Below are 26,189 nucleotides of genomic sequence, written 5' to 3'. Positions count from 1 at the left end.
AGGCATGAACAAGCTGTTGCCTTCTTAAAACAACAGCATCTTTGAAAGGCAACTACAGAATATTTATCACTTTTGGGGGGGTCAGTCATGTGTCCAGTTTTAGAAATAATAGTCCCATGGTTGAAGACAGTCTTGTCCAAGCTTACTTGAAAGTCCTTAGATAAACATAAAGTAACTTTTTAATATCTGGCACCTGGATGACAGACAGAGCAGGCAAAAAAATTATCTACTGGCCATAGTTTTTCCACTACAAAGCAATATGTTACAGTTATATTTATGTAACATTATGAAATTAAAATATCAATTAACATTTTTAAGTTCCTTTAAAAAAGGCTAGCCATTTGATGCAGAGTTTGCCTTTATCCTCTTATAACCTTGCTCCAGGGAAGCATGAAAACTCATGCCATCTTCTTTTGCATGAATAACAAAAAGTAGAAATATACATTTCCACTAACAGATGAAATCACTCACAAATTGGTAACATGTGCTCTAATTTTCTTTTCCTCTAGAAATTACATGTAGAAACAATAATATAGCAGATAAACAAAATTTGGTATTGTATTCTTTTATTTATTGCAGCTATGGATTCTTTCTGTGGGACAGGTCACAGAAGAAATAATGGGTGGAGGCTGGAATTAATCAGATAAATCCTCCAATGATACTTGATCATGGAGAAATGTATTTTAATGGAGTTTTTTGTTGTTGTTCTGACTTATTATAGAAATAAAATATAACCATATAAAGCATTGTTTTTTATGAGTCAAATAAAAAATAGACAAGTTTAGTAAATCAAATAATATAATATCTACATTTCCTTACTTTATATGCACAAGACTATATTAAATATTTAAATACAATTTTATGTTCCATCAGTCTGTAAAACACATTAGAAAAGCATTTTCCTATATAGTAGAAAGCTACTAAATCAAAATGAAATTTCTGTCATCGTTCTACTAAATTCAGTGCTAAATTTTCTCTCAATTTATATTACACAGAAATGAAATATCCTTTGGGACAATGTAAACTCCAGCCTTTATTATCTTACAGCTTTAGTCAATGTTTCTTATTAATTTGAGACTCAACATACAGAGAATGATTCTAATAAACGTATTTGATCTGAACATGTCCATTCACAAATTAAAGACTCTCTTCCTTCTTTGAAGAAAGACAGATCCAATGGAGGCTTACACTAGAATAAAGTGGATGGGTCACTGATGCTGTTGCTCTTGTCATGCACTGTCACAAAATGGCTACAATTAGATTATCAATTCACAAACTGGTGAAGCTGATGAAGATAAGGAAGCATCCTTCAAATCTGAGTAAAGAGACAGAGCTTTGATTCTGGATCCGGCCTGCAGGGTGCTTAGATCTGGCCCATGGGGCCGCTAAAACAGAGCTCGGGAGGGCTGCAGGTGGCCCTCCCGACTTCCATTTTCACTGGCAGAGGGTTGCAGGATGCTGCTGCAACCAAAAAGAGCTCGATAGCCCATTTTTGCTGACGGAGCGCTTGGGCCACCACAAGTGCACCCAACATGAGTGATGTCCAAGCTGGCCATGCCCACCTTGGTCACGCCCACCCTAGACCCCAAGGTCAAACACCACCTTGATGTGCCCCTCCTTGAAATCCAGTTTGGCAGCCCTGATCTATTGGTGGCTGGGAGAACATGATTCAGCTACTCTGTCAAGATGGTGGAAGATGTGGAAGCCCTGAAGCAGGTCCTCTCAGCTGTAGCTTTCTGGTTCTAGAATAGCTTGTCTCTGTCTCTGCTCTACCCTCAGCAGAGCAGGTCAAAGAACATAGTTCTTTCTCTGTTGTGTCATTTCAGTACAACATTAAGACAGTGTAAACATGTAAATAAGGGTCAGGGCTTCAATTGCATGCCTTTGACTGATGTATTTTCTATTTTGATCTCCTACAGATACAACTCGTTTCAATATACAAATGTGATTTATAATTTTTTAAAAAATTGATGGGCAACAAAGACTACGGATCCAAAGAAGATCTTTTTGCCATGTTTTGCATGTTTCTTCATTTGAGTCATCAAATTTGATGACCTCAAAATGCATTTTATTTATTTATTACTTATTTATTAAACAAATATATATGACCACCTAATTCACACATGGTGATTCTGAGTAGTGTAGAACAATAAAAATCCACAAATATTATAAATGCTGTATTTAGAGCAGGGGTGTCAAACTCGATTTCATTGAAGGCTGCATCAGGGTTTGTTTGACCTCAGGGGGCTGGGTGGGCATGGCCACCTCGACGTCACTTGTGTTGGGGGTGCCTGTGTGGTACGAGAGCTCTGCCAGAGAAAACAGGCTCCTGAGTTCCTTTTTTGGCTGTGACTCCTCCAGCCTCTGTTAGTGAAAACAGAGCTCGGGAAGGCCATGTGCAGAACTTGTGGGCTCCATTTTTGGCTACGATGGCCTCCTACAATGTTCTGCAAGTGAAAACGAAGCTCAGCAGGGCCACATGCGACCCTCCCGAGCTCCATTTTCACTGCCAGAGGCACCGCAGCCCAGTCCTTCACTGTTTCCAGGGCAGCCCTTCAGGCCAGATCTAAGTACTCCGTGGGCCGGATCTGGCTCCCGGGGCCTGAGTTTGACATCCCTGATCTAGAGTAACCATTCTTGGAGGAAGGGTATTTATCTCTTTATAACAGCATGTGCACAGCCATAATTATTTAAATGATCAATTCTGAAGTCCTTTAACTTAGGAACTTTGGATGCAGAAGATATATATATTGATAAGAAGAATCACTTTTAAAAACATATATGCAAACAAATATTTTATAATATTCTAACAATACAGCATATTTGCCTCTTCTACCTTTATTTTTCAGAAAATGCCCAGAGCTACAAAATGGTAGGATTCCGTCTATTTTGTTAGAGATATCTTGTTGGTCTTTGACAGCCTTATCATGTCAACTTTCTGCAGAAGCATAGTTTTCAACAACAAGAAGAATAAGTATAAAACTATGCTTCCTGTGGGTATATTTTACTATGGTAGATCCTGGGGGATGATTTGTTATTTCTGTCAGATCAAACAAAGAGATAGGAGAAGAAAATAAAATACAATAACAAAAAATAAAGCAGTGGAAAAAACTCCAAAATCCACTCAGGCCAAACTTTTATGCTACGAAAAACCATCAAAATATAATGAATATCAAACATCTTCAAAATAAACAAATACTGTACAGAAAAAGTGCTTTCAAGATGTCTATGAAAATCAACTGTCAAATCTTGCTCATTTATTGAGTGGCTCTCTCCCACCCCTTCCATTGCTAGTGTGGCTGGATTTTTTTTTAATTAGGGAACAAATAAAATATGATATTTCCAAAGCTTGGAAAATACCCGCCAAGAGTTCTAAGTGGATAAATAATACTTTTGCCTCTTTTTAAACTCACAATAGTACCCTGTGAATTAGATGAGTCAGGAGATAATCTACAAACCAAAGTCAGTGTGTATAACTGAGTATGGATTGAAATCAATCTCACAATCATAACGAAACATTTTATTACCCCATGGGAGGTATGCACGAGCCTAGCTACTTTTGCAAGATGTAGTGATGGCCAACAACCTGGGTGGTTTTAAAGGAGTTTTACATGGTTACATAGTTATAACATTATGAGTGGCATTATTAATGATAGTTGCGTATTGAATTATTGCTCACTTCTAACTACTGAGGAACAAAAACAGGACATGATCATTAAACTTTTGTGATACATCAGATTGGTTGGTACATTGGACTAGCTAGGTTTCTAGTCTGCAGCAACAAAACTTCTTCTTTCATTCATTTTCTACTGCAGAGTGCCAGAAAATTCTTAGGCTGCATTAGGTATACAGATATCCATATTTAGGTGGAAAACATTAAATCTATTGAATCAGCAGGATATCACAATTTGAAATTGTACCTCATATATTATATAGAACTGAGTACAAAGAAAACAATCTAGAACAAATATACAAAGATTAATTGTTGAATATAATTCTTCACTAACTTATAAAAACAATTCTAAGCATAAACCAACTGTATCTATAAAATGTAAATGAGGGTTTGGCAAATATTTGAAACAAGAAGTGAATAAAATAAATATTGCATTTGAAATACTAGCTCCTGCAAAGATACACAGAAAAAACCTGCTTTTAATGTTGCCTCTGACAAAGGTAATTAATTTAGGGCATCAAGCCAATGATTGCTATTTAGCCATTTTAATTTCATGTTGTAATGGAGGACCAAAACCTTAGTGATATATTGACATCACTACATTAAATTAGTTTTGTTAAAACACATGTCATGTCTGTTTGTTCAGAAGAAAAACTAATAGCAATACCATGTAAATATCGTAAGAATAGGTGTAATTTTTGCAAATGCAGCATGAAAAGCTACCACTCACTTTTCTTGTAGTTTAATTTATAAGAATGGAATTTCAAATGAAAGCTCCTCTAGAGCAGCAAATCAAAGTTCCCTTCAGTGAGTTAGTTTGTATTTTACAGTATGGAAAATTTTAAACAAAATTGGAAAGGTGGATGTCATGTAGCAAAGCAAAGCATTAGCCTCCATAATTTATTTTCAAGAATGTCCTTGGATGCTATATAGAATCTGCAGCTAAATGCCTTGCTTGTAAATGCATTCACAAATCCAGAAAAACAAACAAAACAAAAACAAAGCGGAGGGTCTGACTGACAAAAAGCCTTATTAATTTGCTTTTCATTGTCACTGGAGTAGGCAAATTCCTTATGAAACCATCTTTTGGGGGCGTCAAAGACATGTTTTGAAAATGCCAAATGCAGCCAATGTCTTTAAAGGGATTGGGATACCTGCTCTAAATACAGTAGTTACTTCTAATACAACAGAATATACCTAGTTGAGGGTTTGGGTTAGAGCTTTGGTGTTCTCTGAACTTGGTTGCTTATTTGCAAATCTCTCATTACCTAACTGGATATGATCACTAGTGGATGTAGGGTTTGTTCCCTATGTATATATTATTCCCGCCCCACTTTCTACTTCCATTTTGATGGATAGATATATCAACAAATCAGAGGAAAACTACGGATCTAAGACTCATAGCAGAGATCATAATGCAGTATCAGAAACTACTGCACTTCTACACATAGAACCAAAAGGATGGATCTGCTTTATAGATGACATTTTTGCAATCATAAAAATGGAATTAGAGGAGACACATAAAACAGCCAATAATGTATTTAAAGAAACAACATTCCCAAGAAAAGAAGAAAACAACAACACGCTACCTTTCCTGGATATTCTCATGAGCAGAGGAAATGACAGCAAGCCAGAAAGACAAATCTATCAAAAAACCAACTCATGCTAATCAAGTATTCTGTTACCAAAGTAACAATCCCATCTTCCATAAGGAGTTATGTAAAAATATTATTCAGACAGCACAAACACACTGCAGTAACCTTGAACATCAGAAAAAAGGAAGCAGACTGCCTATACAACGTCTTCCAGCAAATGGTTACCTATACAACTTTATCAAAAAGTACCTGATTACTCAAGCCACTATAGTATAGTTAACACAAGGTATTGAAAAGAATAACATGACCATATATCGAAAACATCTCAGAAACACAGACTATTATAACACATGGCATCACAGTAGCACATGATTAACTAAAGCCCTCCAAAATATCTTAAGTAAACCAAAAGACCAGCAGCCCAAGAAGAAAAAGATAAGACTTAATTGTAACATACAATGGAGTGTAACAGCCAATATTTAGAACAGATATGCCGAAGACCAGCGGAGCACATTCATGAATATCAATTAGTAATCAGTAGACATGATGTAAATTCCTTAATATTACAGGGCTTTATACTCAACTACAAGTTCATCTGAAAAACTGAGTTTTATAGACCAAGATAACTCCTAAAATTTTAAGAAAATTTATTGAAGCTTGCCATTCAGACAAATCAGCCGTTAACAGGTATATAGAAATAAACCATATTTACACACTACTCAAAAGAGACAAAAAAGCAAAGGAGAAAATGAGACTAGAACACATTCCCTCCAGCATAAAATATCTCAATAAGCAGTGATTAATACTAGACAAACAATCAAACAGAAAACAATACCAGACAGACAGACAGACAGACAGACAGACAGACAGACAGACAGACAGAAAGAAAGAAAGAAAGAAAGAAAGAAAGAAAGAAAGAAAGAAAGAAAGAAAGAAGAAAACTACAGCCCCAACAACACTGGCAGGGCAAGCTACTGTAAATAAACAGGGAGCAAACCCCATGCTCACTAGCACTGATGAAATTCTCTAGTTGGGCAATCAAATATCTACAAGCAAGCAAGCAAGCTTAAACAGCATGAAGGACTCCATAGAGCTGTTGCAATATTTCCAAATGGAAACTTGCACACAGCTCATGAGTGCTAATGAAAGTACTGCAAAGGATATTTCTTTGTACATATGACAATGTGCCTAAAATAAAAGAAAACAATCAAGAAATTGTATACAAAAACTTTGAAATACTACACTGTAATCTACATTCAATGTGTCCACTAATTCTATACATTAACATTCTTACAACCAGTTATTCTGATGATAGCTGAAAAGGCTAAAAGCATTGGTCCCAAACAACATCCAGGGTCCAATGCAACTGCTGTTTACATATTAAACAGGGATACAGACTTTGTAGCAGAGATGTTCTGTCATGTTTCTCCACAGGAGAGGGCTGTCATGGAAAAGTTCATTATCAATTACTGTTGTACAAGTGCAAGATGAGTTAAGCTGTCATAATTTTCTCAGCTAGAAATCCTGTGCTGCCAAAGAATGTCAACTTTTAATCTGACATATGGAAGAAAATTATCTCTTATTCTGACCTCTAATTTCGTGACATTTTAATGCAATAATTGCTGTGGTTAGTGCTGTAACTATGATTTCACCTGTCAAGGAAAAAAACAAATCAATATCCTTGAGCTGTTTATTACATTTTATCTTTCACTTTACTAAATTTCTTGGTTTTGAAAAAAGGGAAACTAGCATCACATCAGCATTCTTGTAAATGTTATCTGATGAAACTAGAGTTTGTTATGTTTCCAATTTGTGTGTATCTCTAACAATAGTTCCTTCTCATCCCCCAACAAAGCACCATTTCATTAGACTATAAATAATATTTGGACATATATACAATAATTAAAGAAAAGTGGTTTGGCTTGCTCATGGAATACAATACGTCTAATGGGAGAAAACCCCCTAAGTATTAAATTAGCCTTTTATGAAAGGGGTGTGTGTGGGTGCACGGGGCGGGCAAAATGAAATATGACTCCTCTTCCAAAAGGAAGATTATTTTTACCTTGCCCCTAATCTCTTTATACAGTAAGTCACTCTTACAGTTTAATCAGATCTGATAATAATTTATAGAAAAAAATAAGGAAAGCATAACTTGGTACATGTTTACTGTCAGCACAAATATTTTCTTTTAGGCTTTTTATGGTCCTTAAGCAAATTCAGCTTCTTCATTGACTCTGCTTGTCAGAAGCTGGCTGAGAAGGTTGCAAATGGTGATCCCATGATTTCAGGATGCTGCAACCATCATAAATAAATGCCAGTTGTCAATTTTGATTACATGACTTTGGGGATTACGCAATGGTCATAAGTGGGAGAAGCTCCTATAAGTCACATTTTTTAGTGCTGTTTGCAACTTCAAATGGCCACTAAATGGATGGTTGTTAAGTTTAGAACTACCTGTATCAGAAGGAAGCCAAAGAATAACACACAACCACACGCAAAAGAATAGAAATCCTAAAAACCCTTATAACTACTTCAGGCAGGATCATTGGAAATGGAAAAATGCTATCCTAATCCTTGTCCTCAAAAATTCTCTTCAAGAAGTTTCTTTCTTGATATGTTCATAGTTAATTTATTAGACTTCCTGAAATAAATGAGAGTGAGTTGCTCGGGTTTCATGGAGTCGGTTGGGGTGATGAATTAAATTTAGATCCAAATGATTTAAAGTATTTATTTATTAAATTTATAGCCTACCTTTCCAATATTAAAATGAAAGATAAAAAATATTTCAACTTTTTCAATGACGGCCTGAATACAATCCATGAAGGCCTTCAATTACCATGAAATACAATTCTAATATCTCATAATGTACAACATAGCCTAAACTGTAGAAATGTTACAGAAATATATTGTATTATTTAGTTTGTGAGGTAATTAACTAATTAACTATGAACTTCCCGATTCCCGGTTTTTAACGGGGGGGGGGGGGGGAAAGCTACAAGTATTCTACTGCCTTTGTTTAAATTATTGCTTGTTTTGCATACAACAGATGGCAGATATCATAGGGCATGGAAGCTTATGTATGCAGCTTCAACACAACAACACTCATCTTGCAGCTGTTGCATCTTCACACTTTTCAACCAAAGTGAATTTTTAAATAGAATGTTTTATATTTCTGTGTTAATCTAATAATAATTTTCCTAAGATAAATTGACAAGCTACAAAGCAATACATGGAAGGACATTTTGCAGAAAAACAATTTTTTTAAAAAACAAAAGTGCTATAAAATACTATACACACATGCTAAAAGAAACCTGCATGCTTATTCATGTTTGGGCTATTTTATTTGCTGTGCATTTATTAATGAATAAACAAATAAAAACAAAAACAGTATGTATAATAAATGTACATATGTATGGATTTCAAAATATCCAACTCTTCTAGTTAGTCATTTACTAAATATAACATGTTAGAAAAAACACATAACCCATTTTAACTTCACTTGATCATTAAATCAATATAACTGTAGAAAATCCAAAGGGATATTTATAATGTCAGCAAAGTTCTCCAACGTCTAATCTACATTTTAATAACATATATGTTGTTTCATACAACCTCAAAAGAGAAATAAATTTTTAAACCAGATTTCCATCTTTCACTGCCTTGAATCAATTATTCAAGGTACAGATGACAATTTATGGTACAACAAATAAGCTTGACCAAGTGCAGTTATACAGACACCTTTTTATTTTGAAGTACAAGGAGTTCTTGACATACGACCACAATTGAGCCCAATTTTTTGTTTGCTGAGCGAGGCATATGTTAAGTGAGTTTTGCCCCCATTTTATGACCTTTCTTGCCACAGTGGTTAAGTGAATCACTGCAGTTGTTAAGTTAGTAACACGGTTAAATGAATTTCTGCTTTCCAGTTAACTTTGTTTGCAAGAAGTTTACAAAAGGTGATCACATGACCCTGGAACACTGTAATCATCATAAATATGAGTCAGTTGCCAAGTTCTGAATTTTGATCACATGACCGTGGGGATGCTGCAATAGTCATAAATGTGAAAAACGGCCATAAGTCACTTATTTCAGAGCTGTTTTAACTTCAATTGGTCACTAAACAAACTGTTGCAAGACGAGCACTAAATGTATTATGGGATTACAAAATAAAACAAAATAACTCATTTTTAAAAAAATGAAGAGCAGTAATTAATAATTTTAAGATACATTTATTATAACTAAATGGAAAAAGTGTGAGGTACTTACTTCTCTGAGAGCAGGATCAGTGATACTGTCAAGGTTTATGGAACCTTCATATGTCAAGTAATGGAAAACATTAAGTGCCCGCACTGCTTCTGGCCCTCGCTGCTTATAGCCAAATATGAGATCAATCCACTGGTGAAGCTGACAAGATACAAATTCACTTTCCAGAGCCTAGAAATAAAATCGAGAGGATGAAAAAGGAAAAAAATGCTTCTCAAAGAAGTATCATTTTCTATTCCTTTTACAAAGCCAATGGCATAACAAGATGTCTTCTCAGAATTTCCTTTAAAATTCATAATATGCTTGCTACGAAGTTTGTAAATGCATGTTTTGTGAGCTTTTATTGGCATTCAGTTCTTCATCTATGCTTTTAGCTCTATTGAGAGCTTACTGGGAAACATCAATAGAGGTATTAAAAATATTTATATTATGAGGCGGGGCTTGACGTCACAATGACACGACATGCAATCTTGGGGCTCCAGGATTGCTGTTGATATCTCTGTTGCTGGACAATCCTTTTGGATCTAAACCATTCTGAAGGAATGGTGATAGTGAAGGGCATGTTCTGCTGATCTCAGGGGCATCGCAAAGCCCCTGATTGATCCAGGAAAAAGCTCTTTTTGCCGACTACAAGAGAAGCAGCCAATATGGCTACAGAAGGTTGGGACAAGCCCCTGAAACGGAAGCAGCACAGGAGAGACAGTGTGTCAAAATGGTGAGAAAAATCTTTATTATTAGATAAGAGAAAACCCAAAAGACTCAGAGTTAAAATAAAATTGAAGACAGAAGGAAACAAGCGGCGAATTTACTCTGGTTTAAAAGTATCGTGTTATCTTTTTCACTTTAATTTTGTTTGTTTTTTATGGACAGACTTTTTACAAATGCCTCTTACTTTTAAACTGGACTGGTCTCCCCCCCCCTTCTTCCTCTATACTTTTCCCATTTTTTGTGTTAGTGGATTAAAAGCCTCTTTCCTCGCAAGGCTCAGCCGGATCGTAATCCTGAAACAATTTATTTTCTCTTTCCAAAGAAAAACCCTTTCCGGAGCTATGAGTTTAGAAAAGAGAGCCAAAAACAGAGGAAAAGATGTAACACTGCCATCTAGTGGCTAGAGGCTTGGCAACTTCTGATATTACAAAGCTATCAGCTTGGTTTACTGAAAGGGTCAGTGGAAAAAAACTTCACAGAATTTGTTTGAAATCTAGTAAAAGCGTTGGATGTTTTAGTGGCAGTGTCTATAACTTGGAAAAATGGCATTATATGAAGAAGAAAAGGAACTAACATTGCAAAAAATTATATTAGAAATTCAAAAACTCTTAATAACTACAGAGAGAATTGAAGAGAGTCTCGAATTTATAGATCAAAATACAAAATATCAAAATACAGAATGTACGGAGGGAGGAGTTGAGAATACTTATAAAACAATGATGAAATTTGAGGACAGAGTTCAAAAAATTACAGAGACATATGAAACTGATAAGAAAACTGTTGACATTGACAGCAAATCGAGTGTGGAGGGAAATGATAAGTGCAGAATACAGAAAGGAGAGATCGATGACCTGGAACTCTATCACAGATGTCAAAACATAGATGAAGATAGGGGAGAAAATCTGGCAGAGACAATGAGAGTAATTTCGGCAGAAGCACCAGTGATAACAAAAGTGAGGCAGATGAAAGGAACAGATGGAGGGTTTCGAATTCTTTTAAGATATCCAATGAACAACAAGTTGTCAAGAGAAGTCCACATAAGACTTATCAAGAAAACACTTAGAATACAGATTCTACAAATGGCAAGATATATTGGACTGCACTATTTCTGGAAGGATACAGGATGATGAAATGAAATGTCACTATAAAATTAAGTTAAATGTAGTTAAACTTGGAGTATTATGTATAAGATAAAGTAATAATAGCTATAGTCAAATAAATGATCAATAATGATAATAAAGCATTTATATATGCTAGATTGATAATATGAAATTTTATATAAATTGTAAGTGAGGATGATGGAGATGATGTTGAAAAGCCTTTCTATAAAAGAGAAATAATTCTATATAGAAGAGAATATAAAGATGTAATATCATTGGGTGATTTCAGGATGATGTAATGAAATGCTATAATATAAATTTACTTCAAATTTAATATGCCTCATATAAAAAGGATGTAATAATAGCTATGATTAATGGAAGTTTAACAATTATAATAATTTGTATAAATGTATATTAGATTGATAATACTAATAATGGAAAAAACATGGAATTGAAAATTATTAGAGAATGTTATTAATGCTAAAATAATAGAATGATTTAGAATAGGATACAAAAAATATTTATTGTTGGATATATTGAAGATGATATAATGAATCATCGTAATATAAATGGATACATATTTAGAATACCTTTTTAAAATGGTGAAACAATAGTGATAATTAAACAAATGAAGTACAATAATAATGTATACAAAGATATTTGATTGACAATAAGTGATTTTTGATAAAGCTCAAGTGCTGACTATGGAAAGGACTGAGAAAGATTTTATAACCAATCAACACACTGTATGTAGTTGAAGAGGTTTTTTATGTTATATGTTTTTGCATGTTTATGTTTGAAAATAAAAAAAATATTTTAAAAAATATTTATTTTATGTTATTGAATCTAGCACAATCATCCAAATCAAAGCGTCTTTGATAGAACCTATTGAGACTCAGCTTTAAAGGAAACCAGTTAAGGGGACTCTGTCATTTCTGCGTGTTATTGGTTCAATTGTAAAATTATACATTTTTTTTTCAAAAATTCAAATCTGCTTCTTAGATTCTTTCTACTGTCCCATGAACCCTGGAAAATGGAATCTATTACATTTTCTCTGAAACCTTAAAAGTTATGTCAAAACCTGGATACTAGTTGAGTGGGATCTGATCAAAGCAAAATAAATTGGAACTATTATTTCTTTTGGTTTGGAACATAGACTGATGCAGTCTAAAACAAACAAATAAATAAATAAGAAATAAAATTACAGTTCCTTTTTTGCATATCACTCTGTTGATTCATATTAAGTTTATACTTTATCTTTTTCAAAAGGATTATAATAGCAATAGCAGAGCAACAGTATTTACGTTTAAATTATATTAGGCCACCAAATAATCAAGTCAGGTATCTTTCATTACATAGTTGAAAAATTGAATTTTTCTTTCAAAGTGAAGAACTCTGTGTGTGCGTGTGCGTGCGTGTTTGTGTGTGTGTATATTCTTTTGAGAGTGGGCATCAGAATTTCATTTTTTTATGTGTATCGGTGTGTTCCCAGCAAAATGTGACAATAAAGCTTATCTTATCGTATCTTATCTTAGTCTTGCTAAATTCCCTTCTGTCACATTCATCTGCCTCTAAGAAAATATATTCCTACCCCTGTCTACCATATTTTCAAATTAAAATAAAGGCAAGTTAGAAAATTAAGAATACTAGTAAGCTTTGTGGCTTCTTACTGGCTATGTAATTCTTCAAATGCAGCAAAAGCCTTTGTTCCCAGTCCTAATTCATTAGAATAGTTGGTTAAAATCACCCTTGTGATTGAATAGATTTCAATCAGTTTAAGAAGTACTATTCCAGGTTAACTGAATTGTAGAGCACAAACTATAAAATCCTGGTTTTTTTTTTATTCCAATTACAGATTATAATTTTACAGTGTGTATGCCATTTTTCTACTCTTGAAGAATGGTGTAGATGTATAGTTAAACCAAACCCTGATTTATAGAATTTTCAACAGTACCAAGTTATTATGAATTTCATAAAAGGAAACTTGGGTAGATAGCAAGATTTTGAAGTCTTATGTTTTATTACTGCCTCAGCCTGTTTTTTTCAATATTTCTAACATTAACCATTATATACATAGAACAAGAGCATGCAGAGGTTTCAGATGGAAATTATTTAGAATAAAAATGCATGCTCAGTTTAGCAGTAGAAATATAGCCTTGACTGAGTCAGAGCCATATGATTTTATCTGCCAGTAGTCATCAATATTAATCAGAAAATAACATTACTAATAGCTAAATATGAGAAAAATATATTCTTAAAAAAAAATAGCTAAACAAAATAAAAGCTTACAATCTTTTTTTTTCTTAAATCATTGTTACAATTGTATGCCTAGTAAATGGAAGCTAGTCCAATTGCATCCAGTAAATTTTGTTTCAGAGTAAACAAATATAGGACTACATAGAATGGCAGCAATTCTAGGTGTGTGTGTTAAACAAGGTTGTGAGGAGGAGGATGTCAGAATTACATAATTATTATATGCAATGTAATTTTTATTTAAAGATGCAATAGTCTTCAGATATATCAGATAGATTCTCCATTGTAAATGCAAATCACATAAATGACGCAAATTTATAATTTGTGGTAATAATATTACTGCAGGTAATACAGTCATTGGATGAATAGGCAATTAGGAATAATGAATACTGTTCCCTTAATTGATTAATTGGATAAAAGTTTCACTGTATGTTATTAATTATATTTTCTCTTAGGGTGCTGTCACAGAAAATACTGCGTATGTTACTACCAATCTCTTTGGCATATAGAAGAGGCCATCACAAGTTTATAATCAATAGGCAAATTAAAATGGAAATCAACAGTATAGGGATTCATATTTTATAGTTTGTTCATAAATGATACTAAATTAGAGATTCAGAATAAGCTGGCTTACTTTGTGGATGACAAAACTAAACATGATTTTTATTTCAATTAAAATTACAGTAAATTCACGAAATTCTTATTTAAATCTAATCAAATATTCTAAATATATTTCTTAATTTTTATTCTCTGTTATGTGAATAATTACAGCTTTATAATAACTTTTGAAGGAACTTTTGAAGATCACATCCCAGGCTTTTTGTAAATATAGAGGCTAAAATACTGTATTAGGATTATTGAGATCCTGATTTAAGTAATTATTGAACAAAATAATCTACTGGATTACCTACAACCACTTGGCCTCATTTAATCAAATAACTGATGATCAAAGTCTCAAATGTCATTTTAAAGATCAAATAGAAGGTGAAGATGGAAAATATGAAGGACAAGATATGAATAATATGCATAAATAGATGATTGTTTAAGAAGCAAATTGGCAGGGAGAAAATATATTGAATATGGACGTGATCTTGGACTTCTATAAAATATCTGTATACTCCACCTTTCTAAATGACAAAACTAGCATATTAGGTAGAGGAAGTCATTTCCTGAATCTGAAAGTATATTTTCTGTTTGTTATATTCAGCACTGCAATTTGTAGTATACTACAATCTGTGCCTTAAATAATCAAAACATTGTCATAATTAGTTTTGGATTACAACAGGTCATGTCTTGAAATTACAAATGCTTGCTTTAAAGGCTTTGCTGTGTCTCTGTGTGTTTTACATTACAGTTTTTTACCTTGATTTAACATGCTTGGCTTGTTTCTGAACCTGTTTTATTTCAGACTCTCATGCCACCACAAGTCTTCTGGGATCAAAAAGCTCAGCAAGACTACGAAGTCACATCTGTGAAAAGCTTTCTTCCCTTTTTTGTAAACTGGTAGATTATGATTGATGAACCCAGCATTAGGGTAATGTTAGCAGGAACACTTACTGTTTCTGTCCTCTGTGACATCATTGAGGTCAGGCCATAATCATGTTAGCATTGAACACAATGCTTTATTAATGTTTCATGGCTATGTCAGTAGTAATCAGTCCAGCTTGCTATGGATGAATTAAACTGAGCCAACAATCACTGATGTATAAATTGAATGCTCTTAAAATCCACTGAAACACATCCTAAAAGTTACTGAATATAATAACTCCTCTGGCGTTTTTAATAAGAGCAATCTGCACAGGATTTTTTTCAATAAGATATTATTTCTCAGTTAAAACATAAAATATTATTATTTGGTTTGCAAAATGCTTTCTAAATTAGAATGGGATCAAGTTATTATGGAGTACTGCAGTATTCCTCTCATATATAGCAGACAAATATAAACAGAATGAAGCTTAATAACATACACCACACATGCACACAAAATCATGCACATGTGTGCATATACTGTTAAATATGAATGCACCATTAATTTATGAATTTAGGAAATAAGTAATCATCAGTGTCCTCTAATTTTCATGTGGTTATCTGCAAAACTGGGAAAGTCTTGAATACAGATTTTTAAAAATGTTCTATATAAAAGGGTTATTAATATGTAAACGTTAAAATACAACAGCATTTATAAATATCAGGATATCTAGCAAATAATATAAAATATATCTGACAAATATTTTATTTTCAAATGAGATAATATAATTTGCCAAATATCTCAGTATTTTTGGCACTAAAGATAATTAAAAATAGGTCTTTATATAGGCCTTGAAAGCTCTGTATAAAAGAAGCATAACTAAAAGCAAGCATAAACTAGAAAAAGTTGATATATTAATAACTGTAAACTTGTAAAATCATAGAATCTTATCTGCTTGGACTTGCAAGGCAATGTGATGTGCATGCGTGAAGAATGTTGTCACGACAGCAGCAGCTTTTTTGCCGACCGGAGAACTTTTCAGAGGCCTGTGGCCAGCCACCACCTCTTTGAGAGCCAAGCCAGTATGCAAAGGGTTGGGGCGAGCGAGTGGTGACCAGGTGGACGGGGTGAGCAACCGGCAACAGGGGGACCAGTCAGTCATCGCTTCCGGTTCATCGAACTGGCAAAATTTCTGCCACTGGTTTGGGCAAACCGATGCGAACTGGCTGAATACCACCTCTGTCCTTATACCACCTTGGGCAAATGGTTTCCAATCTTTTTTTGAAAACGTCCAGCAATGAAGCACCTGTAACTCTGAGAGGCAACCTGTTCCACTGCTTAATAGTTCTTAGTGTCAGGAAATTTCTCCTTATTTCGAGGTTGGATCTCTCTCTGATGAGCACCCACCCATTGCTTCTTGTCCTACTTTCAGCTGCTATGGGAAATAAATTGATTCTGTATTCCCAGTGGCAAACCTTCAAGTATTGGCTACATCATGTCTCCCCACAGTCTATGAAGAAAGGGTCTCCCCTTTCTTCATAGGACTAAGCCTCCAGATTCCTGATCATCTTTGTTTCTCTTCTCTGCACTCTTTCTAGAGCCTTGTCACCTTTTCTGTATTATGATGACCAGAACTGGACACAGTATTCCAAATGTGGCATCACCAGTGCAGTATAGAATGATACTATCACTTCCCTTGATCTTGATACTCTTTCTTTGTTGATATGGGAAGAGCCAGTATGTGTCAGAGTATGCCAAATTTTTCAACTTTCAATTTGCAAACATTAAAGGTGCTCAAAAGTTGTGACATGCCCTGGGGATTGTAAAGATATTTTTGATACGTAATATAATTTAGACAAATTAAGTAACTAAATAGCGTAACTAAATGGCATAACTTTTTAACATTTTGTTTGTTTCAGGGTATCATATATATCAAATATTGTGATGGCTTATATCATTTTTGTCATGATTTTGTCAAGATCTTGGGGAAAGAGAACATCTGATATTTATTCCATCTTAGATATCAGACTGAAATCCAAGAGAAATAAGAAAAGTGTGCTATGCTGATCTAGTGCAGGACCATTTAGATATTGACAACACTGTGGCATCAAGTGGAAGTTTTTAGATTCATGTGCCATGGAAAACATTGTGGAAAAGGCAAACTTATATAAGAACAGGATATGTCACTTGAAGTGAAATGGAGATAGGCTGCTGCTGTATAACATGAAAAATATGGTAGAAGTTTGCTTCCCCTGAGGAAAGATGACAGATGCTGGGTAGCACCCAGTTAGAAAAGTGTGGATATTTCAAGAAATACTACAATGGGTAAGTACTGGAGTTGTCACATCAATGAAACAAAAAAAGACAAATATAGTGCCAACAATATTTGAGAGAGAGCATATGAATAGTTATTTCTGTGTTAGTACTAGAAAACTCCAAATCAAGAACTAAGAATTCTTATTTGTTTTTGGAATGCAATTTTTTGTGCCAGGAGAGAGAAGACTACAATGGGGAAAGTATTGCTAATATATAAAATCTAACATACTGAAAAACAGGCTAGCTTCCTTTATAGAATAACTATAGGTGGCAATATCTGTCCACAAATGTAAATTAGATCTAGAGATATATTATCATCCACTGACTAAAATATCAAAGACAATTGTGAGATGTTGAATGAAACCAGAAGTACAAATAACTTATTTTAATAATTGGAGGTTTCACATAGATTGGGTACATTATGCCTTAGCCATGACAAAGAAACCAAATTTCTGAATAACTTAAATTAATGTGCTTTAGAAGAACTGGGTTTTGGAACTTAGAGAAGAGGCATCTTTAAATTAAATCCTAAGAAATGACCAGGATATAATTATTATCAAAACAATAGGAAATGATGATTATGATACTACTACATTTAGGAGGTATGCAAATCAGTAGTGGGTTCTGGGAGATACAGCCTGGTACAGGCAAACTGGTGGTAGCTTGGAGCAGCGGCTACTGTACCAGAATGGTGGGCCCACCCACCCACCCGAGTTCCTTACCGCTTTTTGAGGCAAACGGCCAATTGCACACATGCACAGCGTGCGGCACCTGCGTGACGTCCACCGAGCAGTTGAGTGTTGCTGGGTGGTGGCGTGCCCGCTGAGGACACCCAGGCCTGTCACAGCATACTGGTTGCAATGGGATCTGGAACCCACTACTGATGCAAATGTATGACATTCTTACACAAATCACATTTCAGTACAAAAGAAGAAACCATTAATAATTAAAAGATTGATGAAAAAGAGACTGAAAAGAAATGTCAACAGAGCCAAATCTCTTCACAGTATCAGAAGCTTATTTTAAACCACTGAAATTGGTTTAGTCATCTCTGGAAAAGGGTTCAATGCTGGGAAATGTGGAAGCGCAGAATGAATTACTAGCAGCAAGCTGGATGAACTTACTTGCAGTGGTGAAGACTGCACTGGAAGACGTGAAAAACCAGTTTAGGAACAGATTTTCCTGAATAAAATCTATGTGATCAATAAAGTTGACATTGATTTGATGGCACATAATCAATCAAACAACCAACCTATGACTAATTTAATATGAACCAACATGGCTTTCCATAGTGTTCAGGAAGCTATAAAACCCAGGAAGTTTTTCTGCAAGAAATGGAAAGACTGTTGCTATAAGAAGGACAAAAGGACATAATATATGGGGGCGGGGGGAAGTATAAAGTTGTACTAAGGAAATAATAATAATAAAATAATTTAAGGAGCATACTATAGAAAGAGAGACCATCTGGTAAGGACTTATTTAAATATATTCAAATTAAAAAGTAGCACACAAAGAGGTTGGGCTGCTGGGCTATTAGATGACAAAAGACTGAAAGAAATGAAGATTGCAGAGAATCTGAATGCATTGAGATTCTCTTTATTACAGAAAACAATGGATAGATATCTAAGATCGAGAGCCACGAAGATTACCTTGGAGAAACTATGTGATGAGAGATAGCAAGCCTGACAGGAAGAAAACGTTGGAAAGAAATCCAAACTAGCCCTCTTAACTGTCTTGAGTAAAAGAAGCATGGGGGGAAATGCTGTCAAGTTTTCAGGATTTTAGTTAGTATAGCCTATATAACCAATAAAATACAGCTCCAGAAAGTCTGGAAAGGTTTTGTAGAGTTTGTTTTGTGACCTGACCTACCGCATAGCGCTGACATCGAGCCTCTATTGACTTTCTAGGGGAAAGTGGGGCAAATTAGAATAATTAAAGGAAATCCAAGAGAAGTTAGCATGGACTACCTTGGATGAATTTTCCTACAGTTCATATTTTCTGTGTTTCTGTTTTCGTGTTTTTCTTTTTGTTTAATTGTATATTGTCATAGAGGCAATGGCAAACTACTGAAAAGCTTGCCAAGAAAACTGCAGGGATTTGTCCAAACAGTCTCTGAGAACTGAACACAATTGAATGGAATTGTTACGTATTAAATATGATTCATGTGCTGAATGAGAGGGTATCTTAATCAAATCAATCAAAACAATAAATGCAATTGTCTTCCATTTCAATTTAAAGCTGAGTTTCAAATAAACATAACATTCACTAATGATTTGGGAAAATATAATGATAGATTCTTTATTCTGTCTGACAAACTATAAATATCCTTAGCAATTGTAGGATTAGAAACACTGAAAATGGCCTTATACAAAATCATATTGATATACACATATTTATATTCTATTCTGATTAATTGCTTTTCTCCAGGGAGGTACTTTAGCAATTTTAAGCTGTGTGGACTTCAATTCCCAGCATTCTTCAGCCAGAAATTGCTTTGGGAATTCTGGGAGTCCATACTTATTGAAGTTGCTAGGTTGAGGAAAATGTCTCCAGGGACTCAAAAGAAGGCCTTCAGTAGACTTGCTATCTGACACAAAAGATATGCTTTATAGGTGAGACAGGAATCATTTGTAATATTTTCATAGAAATCTAATACTGACATAAAAATGCTTTCTTAAGCATTTTCTTTTACAATACTACTGGATAAATTATGAAGAGCCTCTGTAATGTGTTGATTTATGCAGAGAGAAAGCAGCTCTGGGAAAGACACTTTAACAAGCAACCCTTAAATAGTGTTATTAGATTCAGCAGCCATAAATTCTAATTTAGAGTATAAAACATAACGGACCTAAAAGCATTGCATTCAGCCATCTGGGTTTGACGGATAATTTTACGTTTATTTAAAGCATATATAATTAACTCTCAATATTTTTATTATTTTAATAATGGCTTGGATACATACATAAATATATAAAATATAATTTGTAAAGTAAATGTATTAAATAAAATCATAATTTATTTTCTATATTTATAATGCATGCCTACTCAGCAGCAAATCCTATGTGTATAGTGGAGCTTACTCCTGAGAAAAGGTACACAGAATTGTATTTCACTTGTCTGAATGATGAGCAGGGGGTTGGACTAGAAGACCTCCAAACTCTATTCTGATTGATTGATTGTATCCTTTATACACATGATGGAGAACCTATGGCACACGTGCCACAGGTGGCACACAGAGCCCTCTCTGTGGGCATGCCAGCTGTCGTCCCAGCCCAGTTTCACTGCGCATATATGTATGCCTCCCTCCAGCCAGCTGGTCTTTGGGTCTCTGCTGGGCATGCTTGGGCAGTGAACTTGCATGCATGTGCGGGACGGGGCACTTGCATTGCATTTTGGGGCCTCGCTTGACCCCCTCCCGTGCCTTATTTTGGCTTCCAAGTTGGTGCAGGAGACCTTCTAGACCCAAAATAGGGCACAAGGGGGTGCCTCCCACACCCTTATTTTGGGCCTGGAAAGCCTCCTACAAGAACCTGGAAGCCAAAAATGGGTAAGGGGGTGCGGGGCACATGCATGGGGAGCGCAGAGTTCCATGCGCATGTGTGGGGCACACGGGGGAGGGGAGTCGCATGTGCATTACATTATGGGTGTGGGCACGTGCTGTTGCGCGAAATGACAAAAAGGTTAGCCATCACTGCTTTATAGAGTTAGCTTTTGGATTTTTGTGCTTTTTGGAAAAGCACTGTTGGGATTATATAATTCATATTTGTCAAATGTTTATTTGTCTGTTTGCAAAATTTATATCATGACTTTCGTTCAGGACCTCGACTTGCCTGCTGCCTCCTGCAAGTTTTCCTCACAGTACAATACATGTTTGAGAAAGATTGACTGAGAGGATGTGACTCTCTTAAAGACACTAATGTATTTCTGTGGTTGAGAAGGACCAGAATTTGGTCTTTCCAGTATTTCCTTCATTACCCCATACTGGTTAGGAAAGTATTGTTTTATATGTACAAAAAGCACAGGTACAGTATAGGTGGTACCTTGCTCAATAGTAGTAACTGAGAGGGATCTTGGGGTCCTAGTGGACAACCATTTAAATATGATCCAGCAGTGTGCAGCAGCTCCCCAAAAGGCCAACACAGTTTTAGGCTGCATAAACAGAAGGATAGAATCAAGATCACATGAAGTGTTAATACCACTTTATAATGCCTTGTAAGGCCACATTTGGAATACTGCATTCAGTTTTGGTCGCCATGATGTAGAAAAGATGTGGAGACTCTAGAAAGAGTGCAGAGAAGAGCAACAAAGATGATTAGGGGGCTGGAGACTAAAACATATGAAGAATGGTTGCAGGAATGGGGTATGTCTAGTTTAATGAAAAGAAGGACTAGGGGAGACATGATAGCAGTGTTCCAATATCTCAGGGGTTGCCACAAAGAAGAGGGAGTCAAGCTATTCTCCAAGGCATCTGAGGGTAGAACAAGAAGCAATGGGTGGAAACTAATCAAGGAGAGAAGCAACTTAGAACTGAGGATAAATTTGGAGGTTTATAGGAGTAGCTAATGAATGCCAGTAGGTGGTTGTATCTTTAAATATAAATGATTTTAGATAAAAGCATGTTTAAATAATTATAGCTAAATGAGAATGATGGTACATTGATGGCAAAATACATAAAGATCTTCAATTTTAAAATGTAAATTAAAAATATGAAGGATTTATAGTAATGCACGAAATTTATTTGTAACCAATCGACATACTTTCTACAAGATGTTATGAAGAATGGTTTTTTTTTGTGTTTTTGTTTAATTAAAACAATAAAAAAATTCTAAAAAAAAAAAAAAGAACCGAGGATAAATTTCCTGACAGTTAGAACAATTAATCAGTGGAACAGCTTGCCTCCAGAAGTTGTGAATGCACCAACACTGGAAGTCTTTAAGAAGATGTTGGATAGCCATCTGTCTGAAACAGTATAGGGTTTCTTACCTAGGCAGGGGGTTGGACTAGAAGGCCTTCAAGGTCCCTTCCAACTCTGCTATTGTATTGTATTATTATTTATGATAACATAGCAAATAATATTGTATTCTAAAAAAGTTTCCAGAGGTGTATTATTTTTTTCCCCGCAAAAACAACCACGTCTTGTGGTACTCTTAAGATGAAAAAAATATAATTTTATGTGTACGTGTTAACATACAGAGAACAATTCAGCTTGAAAGGCCAGAGAAGCAGCTGCATGCCCACACATATACACAGGGAAGGCATCTGAACCACTTTATTCCTGAATCTATGCATTTCTATATTTGCTTTTCCAAATGTAATATTTGTATTGGTACTTTTTCCATTTTTTTCCTAATATAACTTTTGTCACAATATTCTGAAAAATATGGATTTTGAGATATAATTGTTTCATTTGTTGATTAAACTGAGACTGAATTAGATATGTGTGCATAAAATGTTAATATTTTTCTATACTAATCCTAGCCCATAATATTTTTTGTACTGATCTTTTCTTTTAGGAAATCAATGGCATTTTTATTGTGGACTGTAAGAATCTTTATCAGGTTGAACAAAATAATTATATTTATCAAGGGAATTATGGTTTTATCATAAGCCTCCACTAAGAAAATTCCAATGAAAATCATAGCATAAAGCCCAGTAATACAGGATAGTTGCAATCAAATAATTCCTCTGTGTGTGTGTGTGTGTGTGTGAGTGAGTGAGTTTCTAATATTTTTCTTATATTTTAAGTCGTTGCTTTATAGTGAATAAAAGCAAGGCTATGTTAGTTGATACACTGTGTGGACTTGTTAGCAAGCTTGATTAAAAAAAAAAACTTTTACCATTCGATTGATGCGGACAAAGTCTTCAGGCTTCTTGCTCCAAGGGGGAAGCTCAACATCATTCACAATAGTTTCATCTTCTCTGGCTCCAAAATTATATCCATTACTGTTGACAAACATTTCTGGCAGGTAGTAAAACTCTGGAATTAGTTCCTGTTTACAAAAGAAACAAGCTTTATTATTCATCATGCAAATCTGCAGTTTTTTGCACAGACAAAATTATTCAAGAAATCTGGAAATTGTTGCATTTAATTTTGAAGTTCAACTTGCTTACATTGCTTGCTACATTACATTTGTATTTTTAAAACATCTTAGTAATTTTTCTCGTAATGGATTAAAATATTATGTTCCGGTCTATCAGAGTCTTGAATGATGGGCACAGTTCTAGGGAACTGTGAAATCATTTTCTTAACTTTCAAAAGGGGGAAAATGAGGCCGCCTATAACTCTATACCAAACAATTTCCCCTTATTATCAGACAAAACAAAAAAGTTCATTATGCAACCAGATTGTGAGATTTAGAAATGCCAAAAACCGGACCGTGCAAACAAGTGAAGCCCCATCGGTGGGATGTAGGCAGCACACAAATACATATCCCCTCTGGCCATGGAAAAACTCTTTCCACAGAACCAGTCCCTGTTCCCAAAAGGTTGGAGAGCACTGGTTTAATAGGACACACCATGGGGTTATCAATAACTAATCATGCATAACAAGCCCTATCTCCTTTTTTTTTTGGGTAGTGGCATTAGTAAAGCATTCAACTCTCTCTTCTTTAACCAAAAACAATCCTAGTTAGTAAAAAAAAATCATTCTATAAAATGGGCTAGTAATTCGTTTAAATCATGATCCCCATTCTCAAAATCCAATGCTAGGGGAGGATGGAAAAGACCTTTCCGTTACCTCAGAGGTGGATAATGGATAAACATAAATATTAAGTGCTGAGGCATGAATTCACTGTCCAAACTCCGGACTGAGATGAAAGAGGGAATGCAAGAATGGACAAGCCTTCTTCCCTTGCTCTGAGTTCAAATTCATCCCCAAAGACAGACAACTTTACAGACACTACTGGTATTTGGGAAATCTTTGGCTTATGTGGATATTGTATGTGAAGTTGATGAATCCAAGAAACCTGAACATCAGCAGCAGCATCTCCTAACGTGTCAGAACAGACATTTCAGTCAATCATATTTTTGAATCTTCCCTATCAGAGTCTGGAATTTAAAACATATTCCATTCCATTTGGAACTATTTTCTGTTTCACAACACATGGTTGTTCAGCTTTCACTTGGAAATTATCTATGACTATCAGACTATTTTGACTGTTGGAAGCTAATCCTAACATTCAAATAGAATTTGCATTCCTGAAATATAAAACATTATTCCATGTTTTATATTTCAGGTGATATTTTTATAAAATATTTGATATTTTAAAAAATGCCAGATCTCCCCAGTTTTCAGGCTAAACATGTGAATTCCTGCAGTCCTCTCTTCAGAGAATTTGGTTTTTAATTCCCTGATCATCCACACCATCCTTCTCTTGCACAAGTTCCACTTTTAGTATATCTTTCTTAAAATGTGGCACACACAATCAGAATACTTGTGGATTCAAAATTGAATTAAACAATTTCTTAACAATAGCCCTTCATATTTTACATGGTTAACAGAACAGTATACATTCCTGAAAATAAGCCTTTATGTCTATTTTACATTAATGTGGCTTTTTTGTTGGTATTCTGTTCTGTAGTATATAACATATTATACAGTGTTTTGCTTTCTTATCATTTTGAATTTGATTTGAAAAATTGTAGAAGCTTCAAAAATAAATAAACCCAATAATAATCTTATTTTTTAAGTTACATTTCTTCTACTATGTAGTAAGATAATGCAAATTTGTAATGTTTAATAAGCAGCTACTTTTCAAGTGGCTTTTTTTATTAAAGAATTACAAAGATTCAAGGGAGTCTTACAATTATAAAATACTCCAGTAGATTTTATGTCGTTAAATAAATTTTACTTTATTCATTTATTCATATTTTATTTATCAAATGTATATGTCCAACTTTATATGATCAATTTTAAATTTGTTCTCTAGTTTGTTTTACCAATTATGTTACAACCCAAAGGTACTATTAATAGTGTTACTTGTGTCATGTCTTTGAATTAGAGGGAGGAAATGCCAAAGTACATTTTCTGATTCATAAATTTGGGAGTTATTTTATGTGTAGAAATCAAAGTCAGAGCAGATATTTTCCCTGAATATATTTCCATTAAATTTTCAGGCTTCCATCTTTATTCTTTTCTCTCCCGTACTCAAGTTGATCCCCTGGCAACCATTATTTTAATAGTTACGTTGGCTGATGGGAGTATCATTCAGTTATAAGAATGTCCATTATCTTTATTAATTTACAATATGTCACCTTAATGACATCTTGTTATAGCAACATTTTCTGATTTGTACAGTCTTGTCCAAGAGCAATAAATATGTTTAAGAGGCATTCAAAAATTAATTTTCTGAACATTATATTTTTGCACTTTAGAGTGGTGTGTTTCCAAAGTAACATTACACTACAGTTTCTTTACTCTGTAAAACTCCTTTACAAGTATATTTTAGACTATACTTCTTAATGCAGGGTACTCTATCATACTAATTTATTAATTAGGGCAGTATGCTTCTTTTGTTCCTAAGTAATTTTCTGCTTTTCATATGCAATGGTTTCTTACAAAAATGGGTAGGTGTAAACTTATTCTTGAAATTTAAGGGAATCATGTCAGTATACTACAATTGAAGCAACAAACTTTGCTGTTTTGCAAAAGGCAAACAGGTCATTCAGTTTACATCAGGATATCAAACTATCCTGGTTTAATGAAAAACATGGTTTCATACACAATATTCAAAACTGTTAAGGAGTTAAGTTTTAATTGGGTGGTTTAATTAGTTTTAATTGTAATTATATTTTATTTTATTGAGTGACTACTT

At 34.5% G+C, this 26,189-nt stretch overlaps 1 protein-coding gene across 3 annotated transcripts in view; it reads right to left on the bottom strand.

Moving 5' to 3' along the window:
- Positions 1-26,189, bottom strand: part of NBEA (neurobeachin) — a 370,152-nt gene that overhangs the window by 28,299 nt on the left and 315,664 nt on the right. For all 3 annotated transcript variants that reach the window (XM_081951245.1, XM_081951243.1, XM_081951244.1), the window contains 2 exons: positions 23,214-23,366; positions 9,535-9,702 (listed from right to left, as the gene is read on the bottom strand). In XM_081951245.1, coding sequence (XP_081807371.1) covers positions 9,535-9,702; positions 23,214-23,366 — 321 coding nt within the window. The remainder of the gene's footprint in view (positions 1-9,534; positions 9,703-23,213; positions 23,367-26,189) is intronic.

Source organism: Natrix helvetica (genome assembly GCF_964273705.1).
Source record: "Natrix helvetica genome assembly, chromosome: 4".
NCBI lineage: Eukaryota > Metazoa > Chordata > Lepidosauria > Squamata > Natricidae > Natrix > Natrix helvetica.
This window is presented reverse-complemented; position numbering and strand designations above follow the sequence as displayed.